General features: G+C 42.8%; 1 protein-coding gene across 2 annotated transcripts in view; it reads left to right on the forward strand.

Annotated features, from left to right (window-relative positions):
• The window catches only part of alpha-Cat (catenin alpha), a 119,017-nt gene that overhangs the window by 65,855 nt on the left and 32,009 nt on the right, over positions 1-21,153 (forward strand). For both annotated transcript variants that reach the window (XM_041777541.2, XM_041777540.2), the window contains exon 6: positions 13,211-13,362. In XM_041777541.2, the coding sequence (XP_041633475.1) occupies positions 13,211-13,362 (152 nt within the window). The remainder of the gene's footprint in view (positions 1-13,210; positions 13,363-21,153) is intronic.

The raw sequence follows: 21,153 nt of genomic DNA on the forward strand, positions 1-21,153 counted from the left end.
GGTATGATTAGGATCACTGTACTGCTGAAATGTCCAAATTAATGGCATATTTTCATCAGGATACGGCTGCAAGACAGTTTTTAATATTTAGACATAAACATAATGGTCTTTGATCCCACCGATCATATATACGGGACCTACAACGTTGTATGAAAAGTATACCCATACCATGATTTTAAGGCCACCGTACTTTACTGTCTTCAGCGTGTGGTTTGGGTGGTACTATGTATTTGGAGGTCGACGGACATATTGTCTTGTCCTATTCCACCAAATAAAACCAGTTTGGAGTCATTTGTCCAAAGGATATTACGCCATTTGAATAGTGGCAGTTCAAGTGGCTCTTGGCGAACTCGGATCTGGCCTTAATATGCCTTTAACCAAGCAGTGACATTTTCCATGGACTTCGCGAATCTAAAATTTATTCAATAAGTCCCCGGCGAATGGTCCCATGACTGATTCCCATGCCAATTCCCGCTCATATATCTCTAGAGGATGCAAAAGGACGAGCTTTGCTGAAGCGAAGTACGCGTCGAGCCTGTACAAATGTGGTTTTGCGAATCGTACCTCGGTTTTTTTGTGTTCGGTTCATATTTCATGATTTATAAACTATTTTAAAATAACAATTTAAAAGATTTGGAGTCTCTTTACATGTTTTGCCCTTCTTTCTAGGCTAAGTTATCTGATACCTTTCTCTCATGGAGCAGTGAGGTCCTGCGCCCACTAAAATATTTTTTTTTGCGTTGAAAAGGTGTATTATAGTATAAACTATAATAGACCGTAATTAAACTCATTTTTTACGAAATTAAAAGAAATTTCGGTACTTTTTGCGAAAGAAATTTAAAAACTGCTATTTCAGTGATCGGCCAAAACGAGCTGCATATGTGAAAAAATATCAATAAAACATAAAAATAGAGCAAATCTAACGGAATTTTTTCTCGATTCTTATCTTTATGTTCCATTTTACAAAAACAATGTGCAATAGATCAGCTTGCAAAAAGGAATATGTACAAAAAAACGTTTTGATGTTGTTCCTCTGTCGCACTGCTATTTCAGTGAACACAGCTGTATATAGATAATATTTCTTCATAAGAAATACAACAAAAAGAATAAATTTTTATGACTTAACCCCCCTAAACCCATGTGACGGTTTCAAAAAATCAGAAAATTTGGTTTTTTTCGTAAATCGCTTTTTAACTTATGTACTGCAAGTGTTCAAAAATGTTTCTTTTTATATTCGGTCTTTACAAAGTTACATCATCATCACACACATGCTCTTCAGGGCAGCTTACTCGTGAAATTATGATTTCTTTTGCGTTTTTCTCGATCCCACGTTTTCCCAAATGGTCGACACGGTATCTTAAAAACGACTATAACCATTGTCCTGAAATTCGCAGAATATGTTCAGCATACATACATGCGGACATCTCATGGACGAAAATCTTTTGGATAGGTCAAGTAGTGTTTTCTCTTGTTGACCATGTCACTACATTTTTTTCAGTGTTAGTGTTGTTCAGTTCAACCCATAGAATATATATTATATATATATTTTGACAAATACTTAGTAGTACCAAAAATGAAATTTAATGTGACACAAGAATGAAGCAAATTCGGCTCCAAAATTGTTTTTAAAATTATAAATGTATGTACATATGTAACATATATGTCGAAATAAAGTAATGCCAACTTTCTTTATTTAACTATCATATTATATTTATAGTTTTAGTATTACAGTTTTATGTTCCTATTCCACTGCTACATATTTTAACGTTCTCGGGGTATGTTCAATATTTGTTCATACAAAATAAATTACTTCATTCAAAACATATGTCCCATACAGTTTCTAGCATGATAGAATTATACATAATTCTATCATGGTTTCTAGTATGTTGACAAAAATACGGAAAATGGTCGATTGTGTACGAAATTTGAAAGGTTTCTGAAGCTGCTAGGAGGGACTTCTTATCTCTTTTTAGCATCACCACAGTCACCGGAGCATAAATTATACATAAGGATATCATAAAGACTTTTCCGTTAGTTTTCCTGCTGACAGATGGTAGTTAGAATAAGTTTTGGTATGAGGTCTTTTGTCCGATGGCATTGCATGAGGCAATAAATGGTTAGTGAACCAAAGCAATGTCGACTATGGCCCCTGTGCGGCAGAGCTTCCCTGAGACGTTGCATTTTGTTTTTGTGGTAACTTAATCGCAGATAGAGAAACCGGCAATGCATAAGCCGTTGTGCGGGTAGTACAGTATGGCCCTCAAGTAATCAATGATGAGCGTATTATTAATAATAATATTTCGTGACCAAAACTGTAAAAACATTTGTACATTTGAATGCATAAATTCGCGAATTGCATTCTATCTTTGAATAATGACGATATTGTCAACGTAAGCGATGAGTTGGCTTCCAGGTGGTTCTTCCATTTTACAAAAAATAATTTCCGAGGCTATACATTGTGAACGGATTAAACCTACAAGAGTAAAAAGTCTGTCAAGCAATAGGTGCTGCTCATATTTGGCACTGCATAGAAAGAGAGCACAAAATAAACTCTTAAAACATCAAAATTTTTTGTTATGGTGCTTTGGGACACGACACAAAAATATATTGTGTGCAGATATTTGCTATTCTTAATAAATAAATAAATAAATATGTATGCACTGTACTTGTAGTTGCGTTTGACTAATGCAGATCTCTGGTGCACGTTACAAAAACGAACCTCTTCTAAATAAGGTTGTTTAGGGTGACCACAGATAAGGTCCTCGCCGCTCAACTTGAGCGGCTCAAGTTATTGAAATTCCTGGGACCACGATAAGGTTGGGGCTATTTAATTAGACATCTGTGTAGGTCATCGATTCTCATGTCACATATTTTAACCCAAGATATTGTAACGAAAGCCGCCCAAATAGAGCTTTCGATCCTCAAGCCAGTTGGCAACGCGAGCAGCTGCGCAATAAGGAGTTTTTGACGGCACAGAACTCAAAACGAGCTAAGCTGCGCAATCCCGAGAATCTGACAGCCAGGATGCCTGGACTCTCTGATTCTTCTCTTGTTCTTCGCCCGACTTCCTGAAAAACAACACGCCGATTTTTGGGCTAAAATAAATCAAGTTACAAAATACACCCGAAATACTCGTGTTATCATTGCGACGGGGCAATTGGCACAGCTGAGTTCTTGGCAGCCACACCTATAAATAAAAGTTCCGCTCGGCTTTCCTTAGTGATCTCGGCCGGCACCCCCTTAGACGCGGCCGAGATTCTAGGGTTTGCGAAAACCCTGACCTACGAAAATGCCTAAGAACTCCGCCCGCCACCGCCGTCAAGCCTCCCCTGAAGGGCATAACCAGGAAGAAGCGCGGGATGATGCCGCCGCGCTGGACGCCGTAGATCGAGCCGTCGACCGCTCCTTCCGGCTGCTCGAGCGAAAAATGGAAGACCTGGATCAGTCGTTCAGCCGAAAGCTGGAGCAGAAGTTCGAGCGGATGTGGGCGTCCTTCGAGAGGACTATGCTGGGCGACCGCTCCGAAAACAACGGAGCGCAGCCCGCGCGCAGTCGCGACTGCGTGACACAAGCTGGGGGCGACTGGCATTCCGCCTGCACCCCGCGCTTCGCGGAGGCAGCCAACCCCGGCTCTGCACCGGCGCGACAGGGGTATTCCCAAAGGATGGACATCGGACCTGGAGCCGCGCCAACTCCTGCGCCGCCACCAGCGTACGACCTAACCTCACATTTGGGAATCCTCGAGGTGTCGGACGCGGAGCTGCCGCCCACATTCGACGGCACCCGTCCCTGGCCAGAGTTCCAGCGCCTGCTGGACGACATGGCCGAGGAGTACCATTGGTCAGACAGGAAGAAGTGCAGGAAATTGTACACGAGTCTTCGGGGGCGTGCGCAGCGTTTTCACGCCACCCTCCCCGTAGCCACCCTCCACTCGTATGAGGCCATAGCGGCTGCTATGCGCGAATATTTCGCGGTCAGTAAGCATGCCGGCTATCACGCCTTTCACAATCGCATGCAGGGACAGCGAGAGTCGCTCGACGACTTCGCCATGGAGCTGGAACGCCTGGGCAGATGCGTGTTAGGCGAGTTGCCGGCTGCGACGTACAACAGCATCATCGTGCAGCGCTTCGTCGACGGGATCCGAGAGACCGGATATCAAGTCCCGATCTTTTTTTTTTTTTTCGCGCGGGGTCTCGCTTCCACCTCCCGCCCAACCGACCGAGGGGCGCAGCCGTGTGACGTACGGCACGAATCGCGAACTAGATAGACGCGGTGAATGAAGGAAGAAAAGAACGAGGAAACGTTACGAGAGAACAAAAATAAAATTTAATAAGGAAAAAAAAAAATATAATATAATAAAAATAATAATAAATAAGTAAAAACGCATGCAAAATAAATATATAAAAAAATATAATATAATGTAACCAAATAATAACTACGATAAATAAATAAAAACGCATGCAAAATAAATATAAAAAATAATATTATGTAACTAAATAATAACTACGATAAATAAATAAGAACGCATGCAAAATTAGACTACGGTGATACACTACGAGCTAATTCAACAAGTATTAAAGTTTTTAGTACAGAAGGGCTATCGCTACGAATTATAATGTCAGAGAGGCGGTTGTAATCCGTACATAAAACCCTAAAGGGTTCATGCACTTCAAACTCCCGCCTACAGAGATTTACTACTAAAGGGATAAGGGTTCTAGATGTTAGTCGGGGAACGTGGAAGTTAAGCTGCCTTAAAAGAAAGGGGCTCTCAACATCACCGTTTATTAGGTTATGAAGGAATTCGACACCAAGCATCGTTCTACGGTTAGCTAGGGAGGGTAAGTTAATTAATAGGAGTCTACTTGAATAGGACGGTAGCCTCTCATCAGCATCCCAAGGTAGGCCACGGAGGGCGAAAAGTAAAAAGTTCTTTTGTTCAGATTCAATACGGTTAATATGGATTCCGAATTGAGGACTCCAGACGAATGAACCATACTCCAATATAGGGCGAACTAACGAAGTAAAAAGGGTCTTCGTTATATAAGGGGAATCGAATTCCTTCGACCACCTCTTAATAAAACCAGGGCATGCTCGGTTTTATTAAGAGGTGGCTTTATTAACCATGCACGAAATATGTTCAGATAACGAAAGTTTAGGGTCTAAGCGAACGCCTAAATCATCAACAAGAGATATTCTTTCAAGAGCGCAATCATTTAGCATATAAGTGGCAAAGGGAGTGACATGTGAAAATGTCATCAGCTTGCATTTAGAGCTATTGAGATGTAATAAATTAGCACGACACCATGCTTGAAAGTTTTTAAGATCTGATTGCAGGTCTGACTGGCAAGAGCTGTCCTTATACTGCAAGCATAGCTTAACGTCATCAGCGTACATAAGTACTCTAGAATTCGTTAGAACCAGCGGGAGGTCATTGATAAACAATGTAAATAGCAGCGGGCCGAGGTGGCTACCCTGTGGGACGCCAGAAGTGACTCTGAGGAATTTGGATAGAGCATTTTTAAACAGAACCTTTTGAGTTCTGTCACTCAAATAGCTGAAAATCCATTTAAGAAGATCGACAGGAAACCCGATTAAGTCAAGCTTCCTTACAAAAAGAGAGTGATTAACCGAGTCAAAAGCTTTACTGAAGTCTGTGTAAATCACGTCGGTTTGAAAGTTACGTTGGAAACCTCTAATAACGAAAGAGGTGAGTTCCAGGAGATTTGTAGTGGTCGATCTTCGCCTCATAAAACCATGCTGACTTGGTGAAATTACGGATCTGCATAAATGCTGCAAGTGGGGAGTAGTTACATTCTCGAAAAGTTTTGGAATTGCCGACAACTTAGAGATTCCTCTATAGTTGCTGGCGTCCGATTTGCTACCTTTTTTGTGGAGAGGAATGGTAAATGATTCCTTCCAAATAAGGGGAAATTCTGAGGTTTCTAAAGATAAGGTAAACAATTTCAGAAGGGGATTGCACAGAGCTCCAGCACAATACCTGAGCACGCAGCCTGGTATTCCATCGGGACCCGGTGAGTAAATTGGTTTTACACGATGAAGATCCGAACTAAGGGAGCTTTCGGTTAAAATAGGACTGAAAATTAGGTTCGACTTCGGCAAATCAAAAGAGTAAGTCTGATCTAAGCTATTTGAGGAACAATACGTAGTTTTGAAAAACTCGGCAAAGAGATCGGCGATGGCCTGATCAGAGTTTGCTGTAGCGTTCTTGAACGAAAGCGATGAAGGATGTAAATTGGGTTTTCGCTTAGTGTTAACAAAGTTATAAAACTGTTTCGGGTCCTGCGTGAACTGAACCCTACAACGAGTTAAATAACTTTTATAACACTGCGCGTTAAGCACGGTGAAATCCGACCGAGCACTAAGATATCTTGAATGAACAGTGAGAGATCCGGTGCGTTTATAGCGATTATAAAGCCTAGACTTAACGTTTTTTAGGCGTGTCAGCTCTTTCGTGAACCAAGGTGGTTTACTAGAAATCTACGGATAGGCTAACGGAACACACGATGCAAAGAACGCATTCATGGCACTGTAAAAAATATCCACGGCGGACGCCATGTCAGTGCATCTGTAAAGTTCAGACCAATTAAATTCAGAAATTAATATACATATGTAGCCTTTGAAAATTTGCTTTACGAAAGCAGCGAACTTTAGTCGCTGAGCAACTCAGATCAGGTTTGGTCTTTACGACAGTCCCCAAGTCGATGGTCACTTCCAAAGTAGGATGGTAAGGGTCTTCGGGAAGCGTCAATGGATCAACTCTTGTTAAGTTTACACCTACAGGATCAGAGACGAAACACAGATCTAGTAAGCGATTTAAAGAATTTAAGACATGGTTAACTTGGGACAAAGAAATGTCAAGCAAGTCATCTATGAGGTCATGCTGTGCCGCAGTTTGGAGGACATTGGACGTACCATCTGATGACCAACGAGCTCCAGGTATATTGAAGTCTCCTAGAGTTATTAGTTGGTCTCTATCTGAAAGCATGTTGGAAACAGCCTGAATTGCCGAAAGGTGTTTCCAATAAATAGGCTCTTCAGCAGATGGAGGAACGTAAGAACAGGTTATATAGATAATACTAACTGGAAATTCAATACCTGTGAGATCGTCAATATGAACCTGATCCGAAATAAGGGTGGAGTCAACGGCGATTAAAACTCCACCTCCTCGCTGGGAAAGACGGTCTAATCTATATGTTGTGTACTTACCTGGGAAAATTTTGGAGCTGAAAATATCCGGCTTTAACCAGGTTTCGGTAAACACAATCACCTGGGATGCAAACGAAAAACTATCAGAATACAATTTAGAGAGCTTGCTGCGTAAGCCTCTAGTATTCTGATAGGAAAGTAGAAGTTAGGTATTTAGTTTTTTGGCACTGCCGTGACGCCCGGGGTCGCTGTGGTTTGTGCCGGCCGTGAAGGCAGTTTTTTCTTTATTTTTACCTCGTACTCCTTGACTACAGCGTGCTCAGGCCAGAAGTCACCAGAACAAATTGTGTCAAAAAGATCGAGGGAGACACTTATCTTGAAAGATGAGATATTTCTAGGGTATGAAAAATTGAATTTTTCTATTTTCACATTATTGGCTTGTATTTTGCTCTGTATATGAGCTTGTACATCTTCAGATGCGATGTCAGGGGCAAGCCGAGAAACGAATATTGTTTTTAATGGTGAAATAGCGGTGAGGGTTTTTGGTAACGCAACATTACCGACTTCAGCCAGTGGACCGGCCTTTTTTTTGCCCTGTGGGATAGCTGAGATTTTTTTTGAAGTCTGTGGTGTCAGAGATTGAGGTTCCGCAGCGGACTCAACTAATAAAACGGGCGGTGCTGCTGCCATTTCAATCCCGGCTTGTTCGATTGCCGAATCTTTCGCCGTTCCCGATCTCAACACCATTGGAGTTGGTGTCGGTGCCGGGGGCTGGGCCGAGGGGGTATGCCAGATCGTAGGTTGCTGGGGCTCGCCCAATTGCTGCCGACCAGAAGCTGATTTTTTGCGCTTTAGCGACTCACTTAACAGCTTCATCCCGTTAAATTGAGCGTCATTCGCTTTGCGAAAATTGACCCTAAGCTCATTAAATCCGCCTCTGGTCTGCCGCATGAAGGATAACATTTCCTTCTCAACCTCCCGGAAGGCATGGCAACAGTAACGTATGCCTTTATTGGCAGAAATTACGTCAGCGGGCCGTACGCCCGTTAAGTCGAGACACTTAGCGTGTACGCATCGCAAAGCCAACAATAAAGGCTGGGCTTTTCTGCCAAAACTTCTTTTTGGCAGCCTTTAATAGCGCAAACATTATTTGATTTACACAACCTACAACCATTTTACACAACCTACAACCACGGTGCACCGATAAGCAGAGCCAAAACGAAAAAAAAAACAAGAGAGCGGGAGCGTAAGCGTGGGTGAGCAGAGACAACGAAAGCTTGGAACCGCTTAAGTGCAGCTGGAAGCAAATAAACGGGACAACACAAAGAGGAGACAGGAAAACGCAAAAACTAAAAGTGATTAAATTAGATATATGTATATATTAAATAAACACTTAAAGACACATGCACATGCACTCGCGTAGCAAAACGGCAAAGTTATATATTGGACCCCGGTGGTTTTAAATGCAAAACAACACAAAAGTTCGGAGCGCAAAACAAAAACCCGACCGTTCGCTTTGAAAGTTCAAGTCATCAGCAGCAATCCGCGCTCGCTGACAGATGCCCTCGACATGGCCTGCCGCATCGACGCGCAGTGCCGACGACGCTCAACCGCTGCCGTGATGACCGTCGCTGCCGTGGACCCAGACGATCCCGTCGGCGCACCCCGGAGTAAACCCCTTCCGGAATTCCGTGTCGTCCTCGGGAAACGAGCTGCCGTCAACCTCTCGGGGCGGAGGTTGACAGCCAACACCGACAGCCCCAGCGAGCGTGTGCTCACGCCCGCCATTCCTCATCGGCGGCCAAACAACCGCCGCACATCTCCAGCTCGCCCTCAATCCCGGATTACTGGAGCGGGACCCCCCATCCCTCCGACCCTGCGCCACCCCTCGAAGCGTCCCGGCCCCCTTGCTCTCGCCGCCGCCGCTCGAACAGAGTGACCAGCAGCCACGGGACATTGAGATCGCCGCAGCACTTAACGCCTCACAGCACCTCGACGTGAAGCCACCGCCCAAGCAACCGGGCGCCCGACACAGTCTTCCTCCCAGTGGAGTCGAAGCCGTCCTGGCCCCCTTATTTTCAGAGCCGCCGCCCGAAGACAGTGCCGATTCAGGAGTTAGAGTTTGCCGCGATCTGGGACGCCGCCACAGTGCCCCGGCCGAGTGGCCTTTCGAGCACCCCCACCCAAGAAGCTGCCGGAACGGGAACCCCTGCAAGGGAAGTGCCGTCCGCCAGCGCACATCCGTTCCAGGAGCCGCCGTCCATCGAGATCTTCTCTGAACCGCCGCCCTCCGCAAATAGTGCGATCCAAACTGCCACCGCCGCCGAGTCCTACGGGACCACACCGCCGCCGCCTGCAGAAGGAGAGGAATCGGAAGTGCACGCAGTGGACTCCGCCTTGAGCCGATTATTCGCCGAATACTCATCCGGAGACCCACCGCCAATCCCCCTAACTACGGGAAAACAACGGGAGACTAGAAATCCTAAAGCTGAACGTTGCGGGATTCAGTCTCCGCCCGCCCAAGCTACGTATACCTCTCGTGCCGTGGGTGGCCCTCACTTACACTGCTTAATCTTTTTACAGAAGCAGCCTTTACGCCTGATCATCGACACCGGGGCCGCCGTCTCCTTACTAAATGATAGGGATATGCAAAAACGACTGCCGACCACCCCGTGCCGAGTGACACTTCAGGGACCATCAGCGGAACAATTCGTGACCACCGCTCGAGTGAACGCCAGACTCGAAATTGCTGGAAGGCCGGTTACTCACGAGTTCTTGCTGGTGGAGGGCAGCACTCCTAGCCATCTGGGCATGGACTTTCTGCTGCGATACGAAGTAACCGTCGATCTGAAAAACCTTCAGCTACGGTTTCCGTGGGGATATCTGCCGCTATATGCCCCGAATACACAGCAGCGACATTTGCTTGATTCGACTGCACCCACCAGTATCCTGCCATATAGCGACACCCACTTAACAGTTAGATGCACGTCTGAAGAACAGCTGCCGTTGGCCCTGTTAGAACGTGGAACACGGAACATGGAGATCGCTGCAGCCACGAACGCCTCGCAGCGTCCCGAACCGAAGCCGCCGCCCGAAGAGAGTGCGACCCGAACTGCCGCCGCCGCCGAGTCTTACGAGACTACGCCGCCGCCGCATGCAGAAGGAGAAGAATCGGACGTGCGCCCAGTGGACTCCGCCTTGAACCGCCATGTCAACCGCCTGGCACCATACCGAGACCCAAATCCAGCGATACTCGGCCAGGAGGCTCGAGTCTGAGGAGGGGGTAATGTAACGAAAGCCGCCCAAATAGAGCTTTCGATCCTCAAGCCAGTTGGCAACGCGAGCAGCTGAGCAATAAGGAGTTTTTGACGGCACAGAACTCAAAACGAGCTAAGCTTCGCAATCCCGAGAATCTGACAGCCAGGATTCCTGTTCTCTCTGATTCTTCTCTTGTTCTTCGCCCGACTTCCTGAAAAACAACACGCCGATTTTTGGGCTAAAATACTCGTGTTATCATTGCGAGGCTTCCACGGGGCAATTGGCACAGCTGAGTTCTTGGCAGCCACACCTATGAATAAAAGTTCCGCTCGGCTTTCCGTAGTGATCTCGGCCGGCACCCCCTTAGACGCGGCCCAGATTCGTTTCAATATTAAAAAAATAAAATAACAGTTTCATGCAAAAACTCAGCCAATGAAGATTTGTTTTTTAGATGGTCCTTTAATTTTGGTCAATCAAGCCTTTGAAGCATTTTGACTGCAATTAACTCTGCGGTTTCCATCTCATGGGACTCAGAGGAAGACCGGTTGCAGCTACGGTCGCAGCTAAAATTATCCAAATCAATTAATTCTTATAAAAAAATAAACCTTATCGTATAAAAAAAATTTTACCAACTGCAGTATTGATAATTCAAAAAAAAATTTCGTGTGGTAGAGATCGAAAAAAAATAATCAGGCCTGCTCCGGTAATCGAAAACGGCAAGATTTTTTCGTTTTCGTTTTTGAAAACGAGAAATTGGTGCTCCGGTAATCGAAAACGAAAGATTTTTTCGATTAGAAAAACGGGCACCTTTTTCGGGCCGGAATGAAAAGTAAATGGCTTTTTTCCATATGAAATCAGATATTATTTACAAAAGGAAAAAAATAGTTTACTCAGTGGTCTATTGATGTTTATTCTCCACCACCATAAGATCATTCTGGCAGGTAGTTATTTTATAAAAAATTTATTTCTGACCCCACCTCAGATTTGACAACAAAATTTTGCCGTGTTCAACCAGTTTTCTCGTTTTGGAGATAGCCGATTAATAACTTTAAAGGAGCGCCAAAATAGTTGTTTATAAATAATGCTATTTAATTTGATTACTTAAATTGTCAAAATTAACCAAATAATTAATAGAGACCACCGGAATTACAAATGTATAAAGTGTGGCAGCATCTTAGATGCCTAGATTTGCTCAACTCTAGAATTGTTTGCCCTTTTCTGGCTTAGAAAAAGGGCAATTGCAAATATAATAGGCAGTACTTTACGTTGTTTGCTTATTACCAAAAACACAAGTTAGCTGCTTGCTTGAGCAGTGAGAAACGATGAGAAAACGAAACATTCCGATAGCAGAAATTTGCCGAAAACCGGAGCAGCTAAAAACGAAAACGGTTCGTTTTCGCCCAAAACGAAAACGGTTCGTTTTCGCCCAAAACGAAAACGGTTCGTTTTTGCTCAAAACGAAAACGGTTCGTTTTCGCCCAAAACGAAAACGGTTTGTTTTCGCCCAAAACGAAAACGGTTCGTTTTCGCCCAAATCGAAAACGGTTCGTTTTCGCCCAAAACGAAAACGGTTCGTTTTCGCCCAAAACGAAAACGACAAAATTTTTCGATTACCGGAGCAGGCCTGATTGTCGTTCAGCAAAGAAGCAATATCATGCTGAAGGATTTTCGGCGAAATAACAACATCGTTGGCAGCTTGATGATATTGTTGGCAGGCGATTTCAGGCAGAAAATGCCAGTTATTCCCCGTGGAGCGCCTGCAGGCGAATTGAATGCTTGGCTAAAGGTGATGCCCTTTATGGGCATGATCGCTAACCACTAATATGAGAGTTCCGTCTCAAAATGATCAAAGTGCTGCACAATTTTCCAAACAATTGTTAGCTTTTGGAAATGAAAAAGTCCCAGCTGATGTGAGATCTGGATTAATTTTTAGACTCTCAATTCGCTCTTATTGAAAATGTTTTTCCAAACATAAGTGAAAATTCCCAGAATTATGATTGGTTAAGTCAACGAGCAATTCTTGCCGCAAAGAATAATGATGTACACGCACTGAATTTCACCATTGAATCAAAAATTGTTGGAGATTTGATGACATATAAATAACACAAAAACCAAAATCTCGACGATGTAGTAAATTATACAACGGAGTTTTTGAACTCTCTGGAGGTACCAGGATTTCCACTAAATAACTTGCAACTCAATGTTGGTAAAGTTATTATGATATGTCAAAAGACTTATGACGAATTTGATTGAGGCTACCTTTATTAAAGAAAAGTACGCAGGTGAAAATGTATGTATATATTCCTCGAATACCAATGATTCCGACTGATATTCCGTTTTATTTTGATTGCATTTCAAGTTCGACTTGCGTTCGCAATGACAATTAACCAGTCGCAAGGCTAATCGCTTTGTGTTTGCAGGATAAATTTAGAAAATCATTGTTTTTTACATTGGCAGTTATATGATGCGTGCTCACGAGTTGGGAAGCCGACCGCTGTGTTTACGTAAGATCAAAAAACAAAAAAATTTGGTTTACCAAAGAGCTCTTCAATGAAACGGATAATTGTCCAAAGGGGGCGAAACGGAGTTCGCCGAGTTTGCTAGTTCGATTATAATTCAATTAAGGGCCGATTCCCACCTTTGCAGGTGGATTTTAAAGGTAGTCTTCAAGACTCTTATTTCTGGTTATGTAAATGTTTAGCAAGAACTTTGCCCTAATTATTTTTAGCTGTTAAACGAAGTCAATCCTAATTAATATAAAAATACATTTTTATTTTACCCTTAGTTATGATGAAATTTGACCAGCGCGTGGAAACTGCAGTTGGAGCTCTCTTAAATAACTCAAATAAAGATGTCGACGAAAATGATTTTATTGATGCTTCTAGACTTGTTTATGACGGAGTACGTGAAATTCGACGAGCTGTTTTAATGAACCGAGTAAGTATTTCCATGTGAGATATAAAAAATATATTTATATATACAGACTTAAAAAAAAATTAAAAAGCACACAAGGAAAGTCCCACTTGGAGCTCAATTATTTATTTTTCGTGTTACGTATTCAAAATAAATTAAAAATACATAACATTTAATGTTATTTAAAATGTAATCAATTTTAATCGATAGGCATACATTTGGTGTATTTGAAATACATCAAATTTATTTTGATCATTTTTATACCCTTGCATTGTTATAATAATACCCTCCAACGCCATAATGAAGTTTAATAATAGGTTAGGTTAATCCGGACGGCCCTCATGGGGCCTCATTCTTGCCCTCGTTAGGGCCGGATATTTGCAAATGAGATGCTCCAAGGTTTCGGTTGCCTCGGATTCGGCATTTGGCGTTGTCGGTAATACCCAGCTTGACTGCATGTGCAGCAGACAGGCAGTGACCTATTAGAATACCCACTAACATTCTGCAGGTTGCGGAATTACTCCTACACCTGCTTTTTGCGCTTGCGTCAGCCCGTCTCTCCAGCTCGCTTTGGAGCTTTCTTAGGAAGACAGGGACGTCTTCTGCTCTCTCACTCGCCTGTCCGACGCCTTCCTTTGCAAGTTCGTCCGCGGTCTCGTTACCTTCTATGCCTTGGTGGCTGGGAACCAGAGAACGGCAAGGGTACACCCAAACAATAAGTGTACCCGAATCATTTGTGCGTTTTTGGCACTTAGAGTGTGATCGGCACTCTTAAATAAGGTGTGTTGCCTTGCACTGACATTTTCGGACATGCTCATACGCACACTCGCAAAACGATTTCGTGCTCTTTTCTGCATGTATACATGAGTTGACGCCGATCAGTATGCTAAAGCAAAAGGAGTGAGCGAAATGGAGAGAACAAAAAGCCGTGTTTTGCTGCTTCATTGCGCGTATTTAATTTTAATGTTTTTAAGAAAGTCATTATAAACATAACAAATGCTTATAATTATTATTTCGTGATCTACCGTTGCTTTTGGTCCATTTTTTGAGCTTTTTTGCTTTGAGTGCATTGTGCAGTTCACTTATCTGCGCAACATTTTTGAGTGTCTGGTGAAATAGAATCTACGCATACTGTTTGAGTGAGTGACGAAATGCAAAGACACGAAACACCCAAAGCGATTTGTGCGTTTGGGTGTGTTATTTTATTCTTGTTGTTTGTGAGTGCGACAAGCACTCCAAACTTATAAGTGTGATTCGGGTGCCAAAAAGTGACACCCTTGACGTTCTCTGCTGGGAACCCAGTAGATCCTCACTGACTTAGTCGTGCTCAGGCTATCTAGTGACTCCCTGCTTGCCAGTACATTTTTGGAACTGACCGCTTATGATTGCATGGATCTTTTCGCCGCTTGATTGTCTGCGAACAAATTGAATACTTCCGCCTGGAATATACTGCAGTTGCTTGGTAGCTTATACGACAGCCTCATTTCAGGATCTGAACAGTATATGCCCGCTCCAACTCCTCCATCCATCTTGGAGCGTGTGTATATATTGAGGTATTGAGCATAGTCCTGGCCTGACTTCCAGTCATTTAGTTACTGTTATACTGTTGTGTTTATATCCGGGCACGTTCTGGGTATCATGTAGTCAGATGTACTGCTCATGTCTCGACCAATTGAACTGTGCCCGGATCCTTGTAGCGACCAGTTTCCTAATGCAACCAGACGTTGTGCCACCTTTCCTGCTGTCATTTGCGCTTGGATATCTAGGGGATATATACCGATTATGGTTGACCTCAGCATCCCTGATATGCAGAGCAGTGCCTGCCGCTGGGTTCTCTCCATAAGCTAAATATACGTTTTATTTTCCATGGCTTGCCACCACACTAAGATTCTATACAGCAGAGTCGGACGCACCACCGATATGTAGACTCAATGCATTAGAGCGGTTGAGAGGCCCCATGTGCTGCTAAGCATCTTCTTGGATGCATATAGCTCTATGGTGGCCTTAGAAGATTTCTTATCCACAAGTTGATAGCGGGGGACGTGTTGGTCGCTCCTAGGCGATCCATTATTGCGTCCGTGCTTACGTTGTTGAATGCCCCGGATATGTCCACGAACACTCCCAAGTGCATATTCCTTAGTGTGTGGCGCTCTCTCAATGGTGGCCACCAACGAAGGTAGTGCCGTCTCCACTGATTAACCCTTTGTGTAGGTATGCTGGTTGGTCGACAGTAATCTCCCTACATCGTTCCTGATGTCCAGCAGCTGTTCCAGCGTTTTAAATAGGAATGAGGTGAGGCTTATCGGTCTGTAATCCTTGGGGCTCACGTGGCTGCATTTTCCTGTTTTGGGCAGGAAGACAATCCGAGAGGTCCTCCATTGGATAGGGAGTGAGTTTCTCTGCGCCTTGCGTGTTTCCTTCTTGTAGTCCCTTAGTATGACTTTGTATTCCTCATTGATGATACGAGGGTGGGCTGATAAAAAGTCGGCCTAACAAAGAAAATTTTTTTTTCAAATTCGTAAATGTTTTATTTGATTATTGTTTTCTATCAGCTGATTACTGTGAAAGTTTCATGCGGTTTTATCAACACTTGTAATTTTGGTGGGACTTTTAGCGCATTCACTTTTGCATTGTCGTCAACATGAATAAAATCGAATATCGTGTTGTTATAAGATTTCTGTTTTTAAAAGATAAATCCAACGAAGATATTAAAAAGGAGTTAGACAAAGTTTATAAGGATTCAGCTCCATCGTTTTCAACAATAAGATATTGGACTGCTAAATTTAAACGCGGGCGGACAAGCATTTTTGACGATGATCGCCCGGGTCGTCCCAGAGAGGTGACAACACCAGAAATTGTGGATAAAGTCAATGGAATGATATTGGCTAATCGCCGAATCAAGCTGCGAGAGATTGCGAATGCTCTAAACATTTCTCGGGAACGCGTTGGAAACATTTTACATGACTTTTTACACATGAATAAGCTTTCGTCAAGATGGTTACCGCGATTGCTCACAATGGAAAATAAACGCAATGCACATTGCGAAGAAGAGTTTGGCATTGCTTAATGCAAACAAAAACGAATTTTTTCGTCGTTTTGTGACTTTTGACGAAACCTGGATTCATCACCATACACCAGAGAGTAAGGAACAGTCAAAGTAATGGATTTCAACTGGAGAAACGGCACCGAAAAAGGCAAAGTTCGGTTTGTCGGCCAACAAGGTGATGACAACGGTTTTCTGGGATGCCCGACGTGTAATTCATGTGGATTATCTGGAAAAAATGGCTTGGGGGTAAGAAATTTCAGTTAAATGAACACGTAATCTGTGAAACAAACGCCTATTTTGAGGCCTGGACAAATCCTATTTTATGGAAGGTATTGGGAAACTGGAGGATCGATGGTCCAAGTGCGTATTTTATTTATTTATTTATTTATTTCAAAAAATTAGGCCCTGGTCACATGGGGTAAAATTAGGCAGGATTTCAACTTAATACCTAGTACATTTAGTGATAAATAATTATTTTAAGATTGAGTATTATTAACTAAATATTTTATAAACTAATTATTTTAGAAACTTTTTATTCTATTTAAAAATGTATGTTTGTTATTAATTTATTTATTTAATTTATTTTAATTTTTTTTTTTAATTACTTATTAATATGTAGTTCGCTGTTTGTTTGCTTGTTTGTTATGCGTTGTTACTAAGAACTAGTTTTTTTTTTTTCTTTGTAAGGCTGACTTTTTTTCAGCCTACCCTCGTATCATCTTTCGCCTGCTTGGCGACTTTGAAGAATTCTTTGAGTTTGTTGCGTCGGAGTGAAAGGTACTTATTCCACCAGGGTGTCCTGGTCTTCTTTCTAGTGTCCGATATAGGGCATGATGCGTGGTACGCATCTAGCAGTTCTTTGGAGAGGGCCTCTAGGGACTTTTATATGTCTTCCGCGGATCCTTATCCCCGGGGTGGCGCTTTTTGAGTCGCAGGTATACGCTACCCATGCCCCACGCCATCTTCCCGTATCTGAGATAGAGGATGTCCTGTGCCTCCTTGTTTATCTGGAGGACTGCACTTTTGTCGTTTGTCGTTTGGTCACCTCACTGACTTTTTCGGTTTTTTTTTTTGCTTTTTCGCCATTTGGGGAGGACCTGCCTCCTTAGGCCCGCGTTGCCGCTTGCTCCCCGGTGCGTCCATAGAGCTTTCGGTTGAGCGTTGCCTTTTGTTGGCAAGCGTCTCCTCCACCTTGTTGGCGAATCCGCCAGTCGAACTCATGTAGGGAAGTTTGGCGAAGTGAAGCCTCCCCTCAGCGATTTTCTCCTCAGCCCAGGTAAGCTTTGCCTTCTCCTCTGGGGATAGGACGGCTTTTTCCTGGAGTCGATCACGGATACGGAGAGCAGCCTTGTACAGCGCCTTGGCCTTCATTCCCTCCCTTGACCGCTTTGGCCCGTCCCTGCGCTGGGAGCTGGTGCCTGGTTTCGGTGAGTGGAGAAGCTGCACGCTCTCAAGGTCCGAGTCTGTATCGACTACGCAGAGGATTGCTCGCTACCGTGCCGGTCGGTGGTAGCGGTCACGCCTTCCACCGACGTTTGGGCTGACATCCCATCCCTGGTTTCATCCTTTAAACTCTCCAGAGTGGTATCTTTTATGGGGGTACCGCCCACTTGCGTTTTAACAATGGCGAGGTATTTGACTTGTGTTTTCGGGGTCAGCCTGGTATTGTTAATTTTTTTAGGGGATACATAACGTCACCTTGTATCTCTTGGTGAAGAGAATCAGGACCGTCTTGTCCTACCTTCTCCGCTCACGCACATATTTCCCAATGAGTTGATTTCATAATCGAGCTAACTCTCGATGGACCTTCCCCCGGGATAATTATTATAGGCTGTTATTTTTGGTGCTTTCCTCTCGAATCTCTTGATCAGGTCGTCTACCACAAGATTCCAGTGCGACAAGACTCCTCCTTGCGGCGTGCCTCTGTGCGCTAAATCTTAGAAGGCTTATTATCTAGAGGTTGATGGCGGGGTAAATGTTGGTCGCTCCTAGGCTTTTCATTATTACGTCTGTGCTTACGTTGTTGAATGCTCAGGATATGTCCAAACACTGCGGAAGCGTATTCTTTATTGTGAAGGGCTCTGGCAATGGTGCTTACTAGCGAATGTAATACCATCTCCACTGATTTACGTTTTGTGTAGGTATGCTGGTTGGTTGACAGTTGTCTTTCCACATCGTTCCTGATGTATAGATCCAGCAGCTTTTCTAGTTTCATGAGTAGAAATGGGGCTCACAAGGCTGCCTCCTTTTGGCAGGATCCGTTTTGTATTCATAATTGATTATATCGTCCTTCGCCTCCTTGGCGATTTTAAAGAATTCTCTGAGGCTATAACGTTGGAGCGAAAGGGTCTATCCACCAAGGTGGTTTGGTCCTCTCTCTGGTTCTTGATATAGGGCATGATGGGCGGTGCTTTTCCCTTTACGAGTTTTAAATCAAGAACGTAGGCGTGCTTGAGAGTATAAAATGTAAGAGTGACTCACCTCTGTCGGGGCTCCAGATCACGCTATGGTGTGACTTGGCGTCTTCAATAACGGGCAGTTCTGGCAGGCTGGCTTCAAGCAGACTTTTGAGGTTCTCCGGTGGAGCTGACCTGACATGGTCTTGTCCCATGTATCAGGAAGCTGCCAGAAGACGCTTTCTATCGTTTTCCAGCATCACCACAGTCAGGCCGTCAGAGCTGTAATAAGACAAGAGGTTACGTGAAGACCCTTCCGTACATCACTTGAGCTCCCGCTTACCGAAGGCATGTAAAACAAGTTATATTTTGCGGACTTTAGCACGGTAATGGCTATCCAAGGCTCCTGGACAAAAGCCTGGTCGGCGGACCTTTGCTATATGACATAGAGTAGTTCCGCCAACGCGATTTTGCTTTAAGGGGTTATCCGGGTTTTGAAACTTCAAAAAAATTCATTTTTTTTAAAACTTTCTTATATAATAGTACAAAGTGTCAGGGATGTTGTCCGAAAATTTCAAGTCGATCGAAGCAAAACTGTAGGAATGGGAGAAATTTAAAGCCCAGCGCGTCGTATGAGTCACAACTGGCAATTCGAACTTTTGAGTCGTTTTTCTCGAAACCACTTTTTTGAAGTCGGTCACGTTTTCTCGAAAACTATTGCGATCGACTTCTGCTTTTGCACACTTCTTTTAGACATGTTTTTGTTGTCGTTGAACGAGTTTTTTTTATCTTCAATTACAACTCATTTTATAAGCCAAAATATGGCCAAAAATGACGTCAAATATATCACTTCTTATAAAAAGTCACGTTTTCTTGAAAACTATTGCGATCGACTTCTGCTTTTGCACACTTCTTTTAAACATATTTTTGTTGTCGTTGAACGAGTTTTTTATACCCTTGCAGGGTATTATAATTTCAGTCAGAAGTTTGCAACGCAGTGAAGGAGACGTTTCCGACCCTATAAAGTATATATATTCTTGATCAGCATCAACAGCCGAGTCGATCTAGCCATGTCCGTCTGTCCGTCTGTCCGTTTCTACGCAAACTAGTCCCTCAGTTTTAAAGCTATCTGAATGAAACTTTGCATATAGTCTTCTATATGCTCTCACTGCTATATATGTCGGAACGGGCCGGATCGGACGACTATATCATATAGCTGCCATACAAATGTTCGTCAAATTTTTAGAAAAAAAATTATAACTTTGCTGTTTTTCAACATTTTTGCACCATTTTTTATGTATGTCTATTTTATATTATTTCTGAATTTTGGTAAAAATTTTATGAAAATCGGACGACTATATCATATAGCTGCCATAGGAACGATCGGGAAATTAATAGAAAATAATGTTTAGATTCGTTGTTTTTCAACGTATTTTCATCTACTCCGGGATATAAGCTTATTTTATTATTCTAGAATTTTGGTATAAATTTAAAAAAAAATCGGACAACTATATCATATAGCTGCCATATAAACCGATCGGTAGATGCAAAAGATGGGAATGCAAAACTGTTATAAGTATAGGTAAAATAATAAAAACATAATAAGTATAGGTAAAATGTAATGAAATAATATCTGCAAGGGTATACAAACTTCGGCGTGCCGAAGTTAGCTTCCTTTCTTGTTTTTATCTTCAATTACAACTCATTTTATAAGCCAAAGTATGGCCAAAAATGACGTCAAATATATCACTTCTTATAAAAAGCGCTACCAAAAATTCAATTTTTAATTTTAAATAAATCATTCGTTAAAAGACTATACACTATACACTATACACTAACAGAAAAACTACCGCAAGGACATCATTTCTTATGGGATTAGGTTGAAGCCTGCCTCAACGGTAATTTTTAAAATATTTTTTGTTCAAATTTTTACACAATGTAGTTCAAACCTTATATTTTTATGTACAATAAATGAAATTTGTAAAATTGTCGTATGATCTTTTAAAAAATCCACGAAAATATACCTTTTTTATACCCTTGCAGGGTATTATAATTTCAGTCAGAAGTTTGCAACGCAGTGAAGGAGACGTTTCCGACTCTATAAAGTATATATATTCTCGATCAGCTTCAATAGCCGAGTCGATCTAGCCATGTCCGTCTGTCCGTCTGTCCGTCCGTCTGTCCGTTTCTACGCAAACTAGTCCCTCAGTTTTAAAGCTATCTGAATGAATCTTTGCATATAGTCTTCTATATACTCTCACTGCTATATATGTCGGAACGGGCCCGATCGGACGACTATATCATATAGCTGCCATACAAATGTTCGATAAATTTTTAGAAAAAAAATTATAACTTGGCTGTTTTTCAAAATTT

This window comes from Drosophila kikkawai, chromosome 3R (assembly GCF_030179895.1).
Source record: "Drosophila kikkawai strain 14028-0561.14 chromosome 3R, DkikHiC1v2, whole genome shotgun sequence".
Classification (NCBI taxonomy): Eukaryota; Metazoa; Arthropoda; class Insecta; order Diptera; family Drosophilidae; genus Drosophila; species Drosophila kikkawai.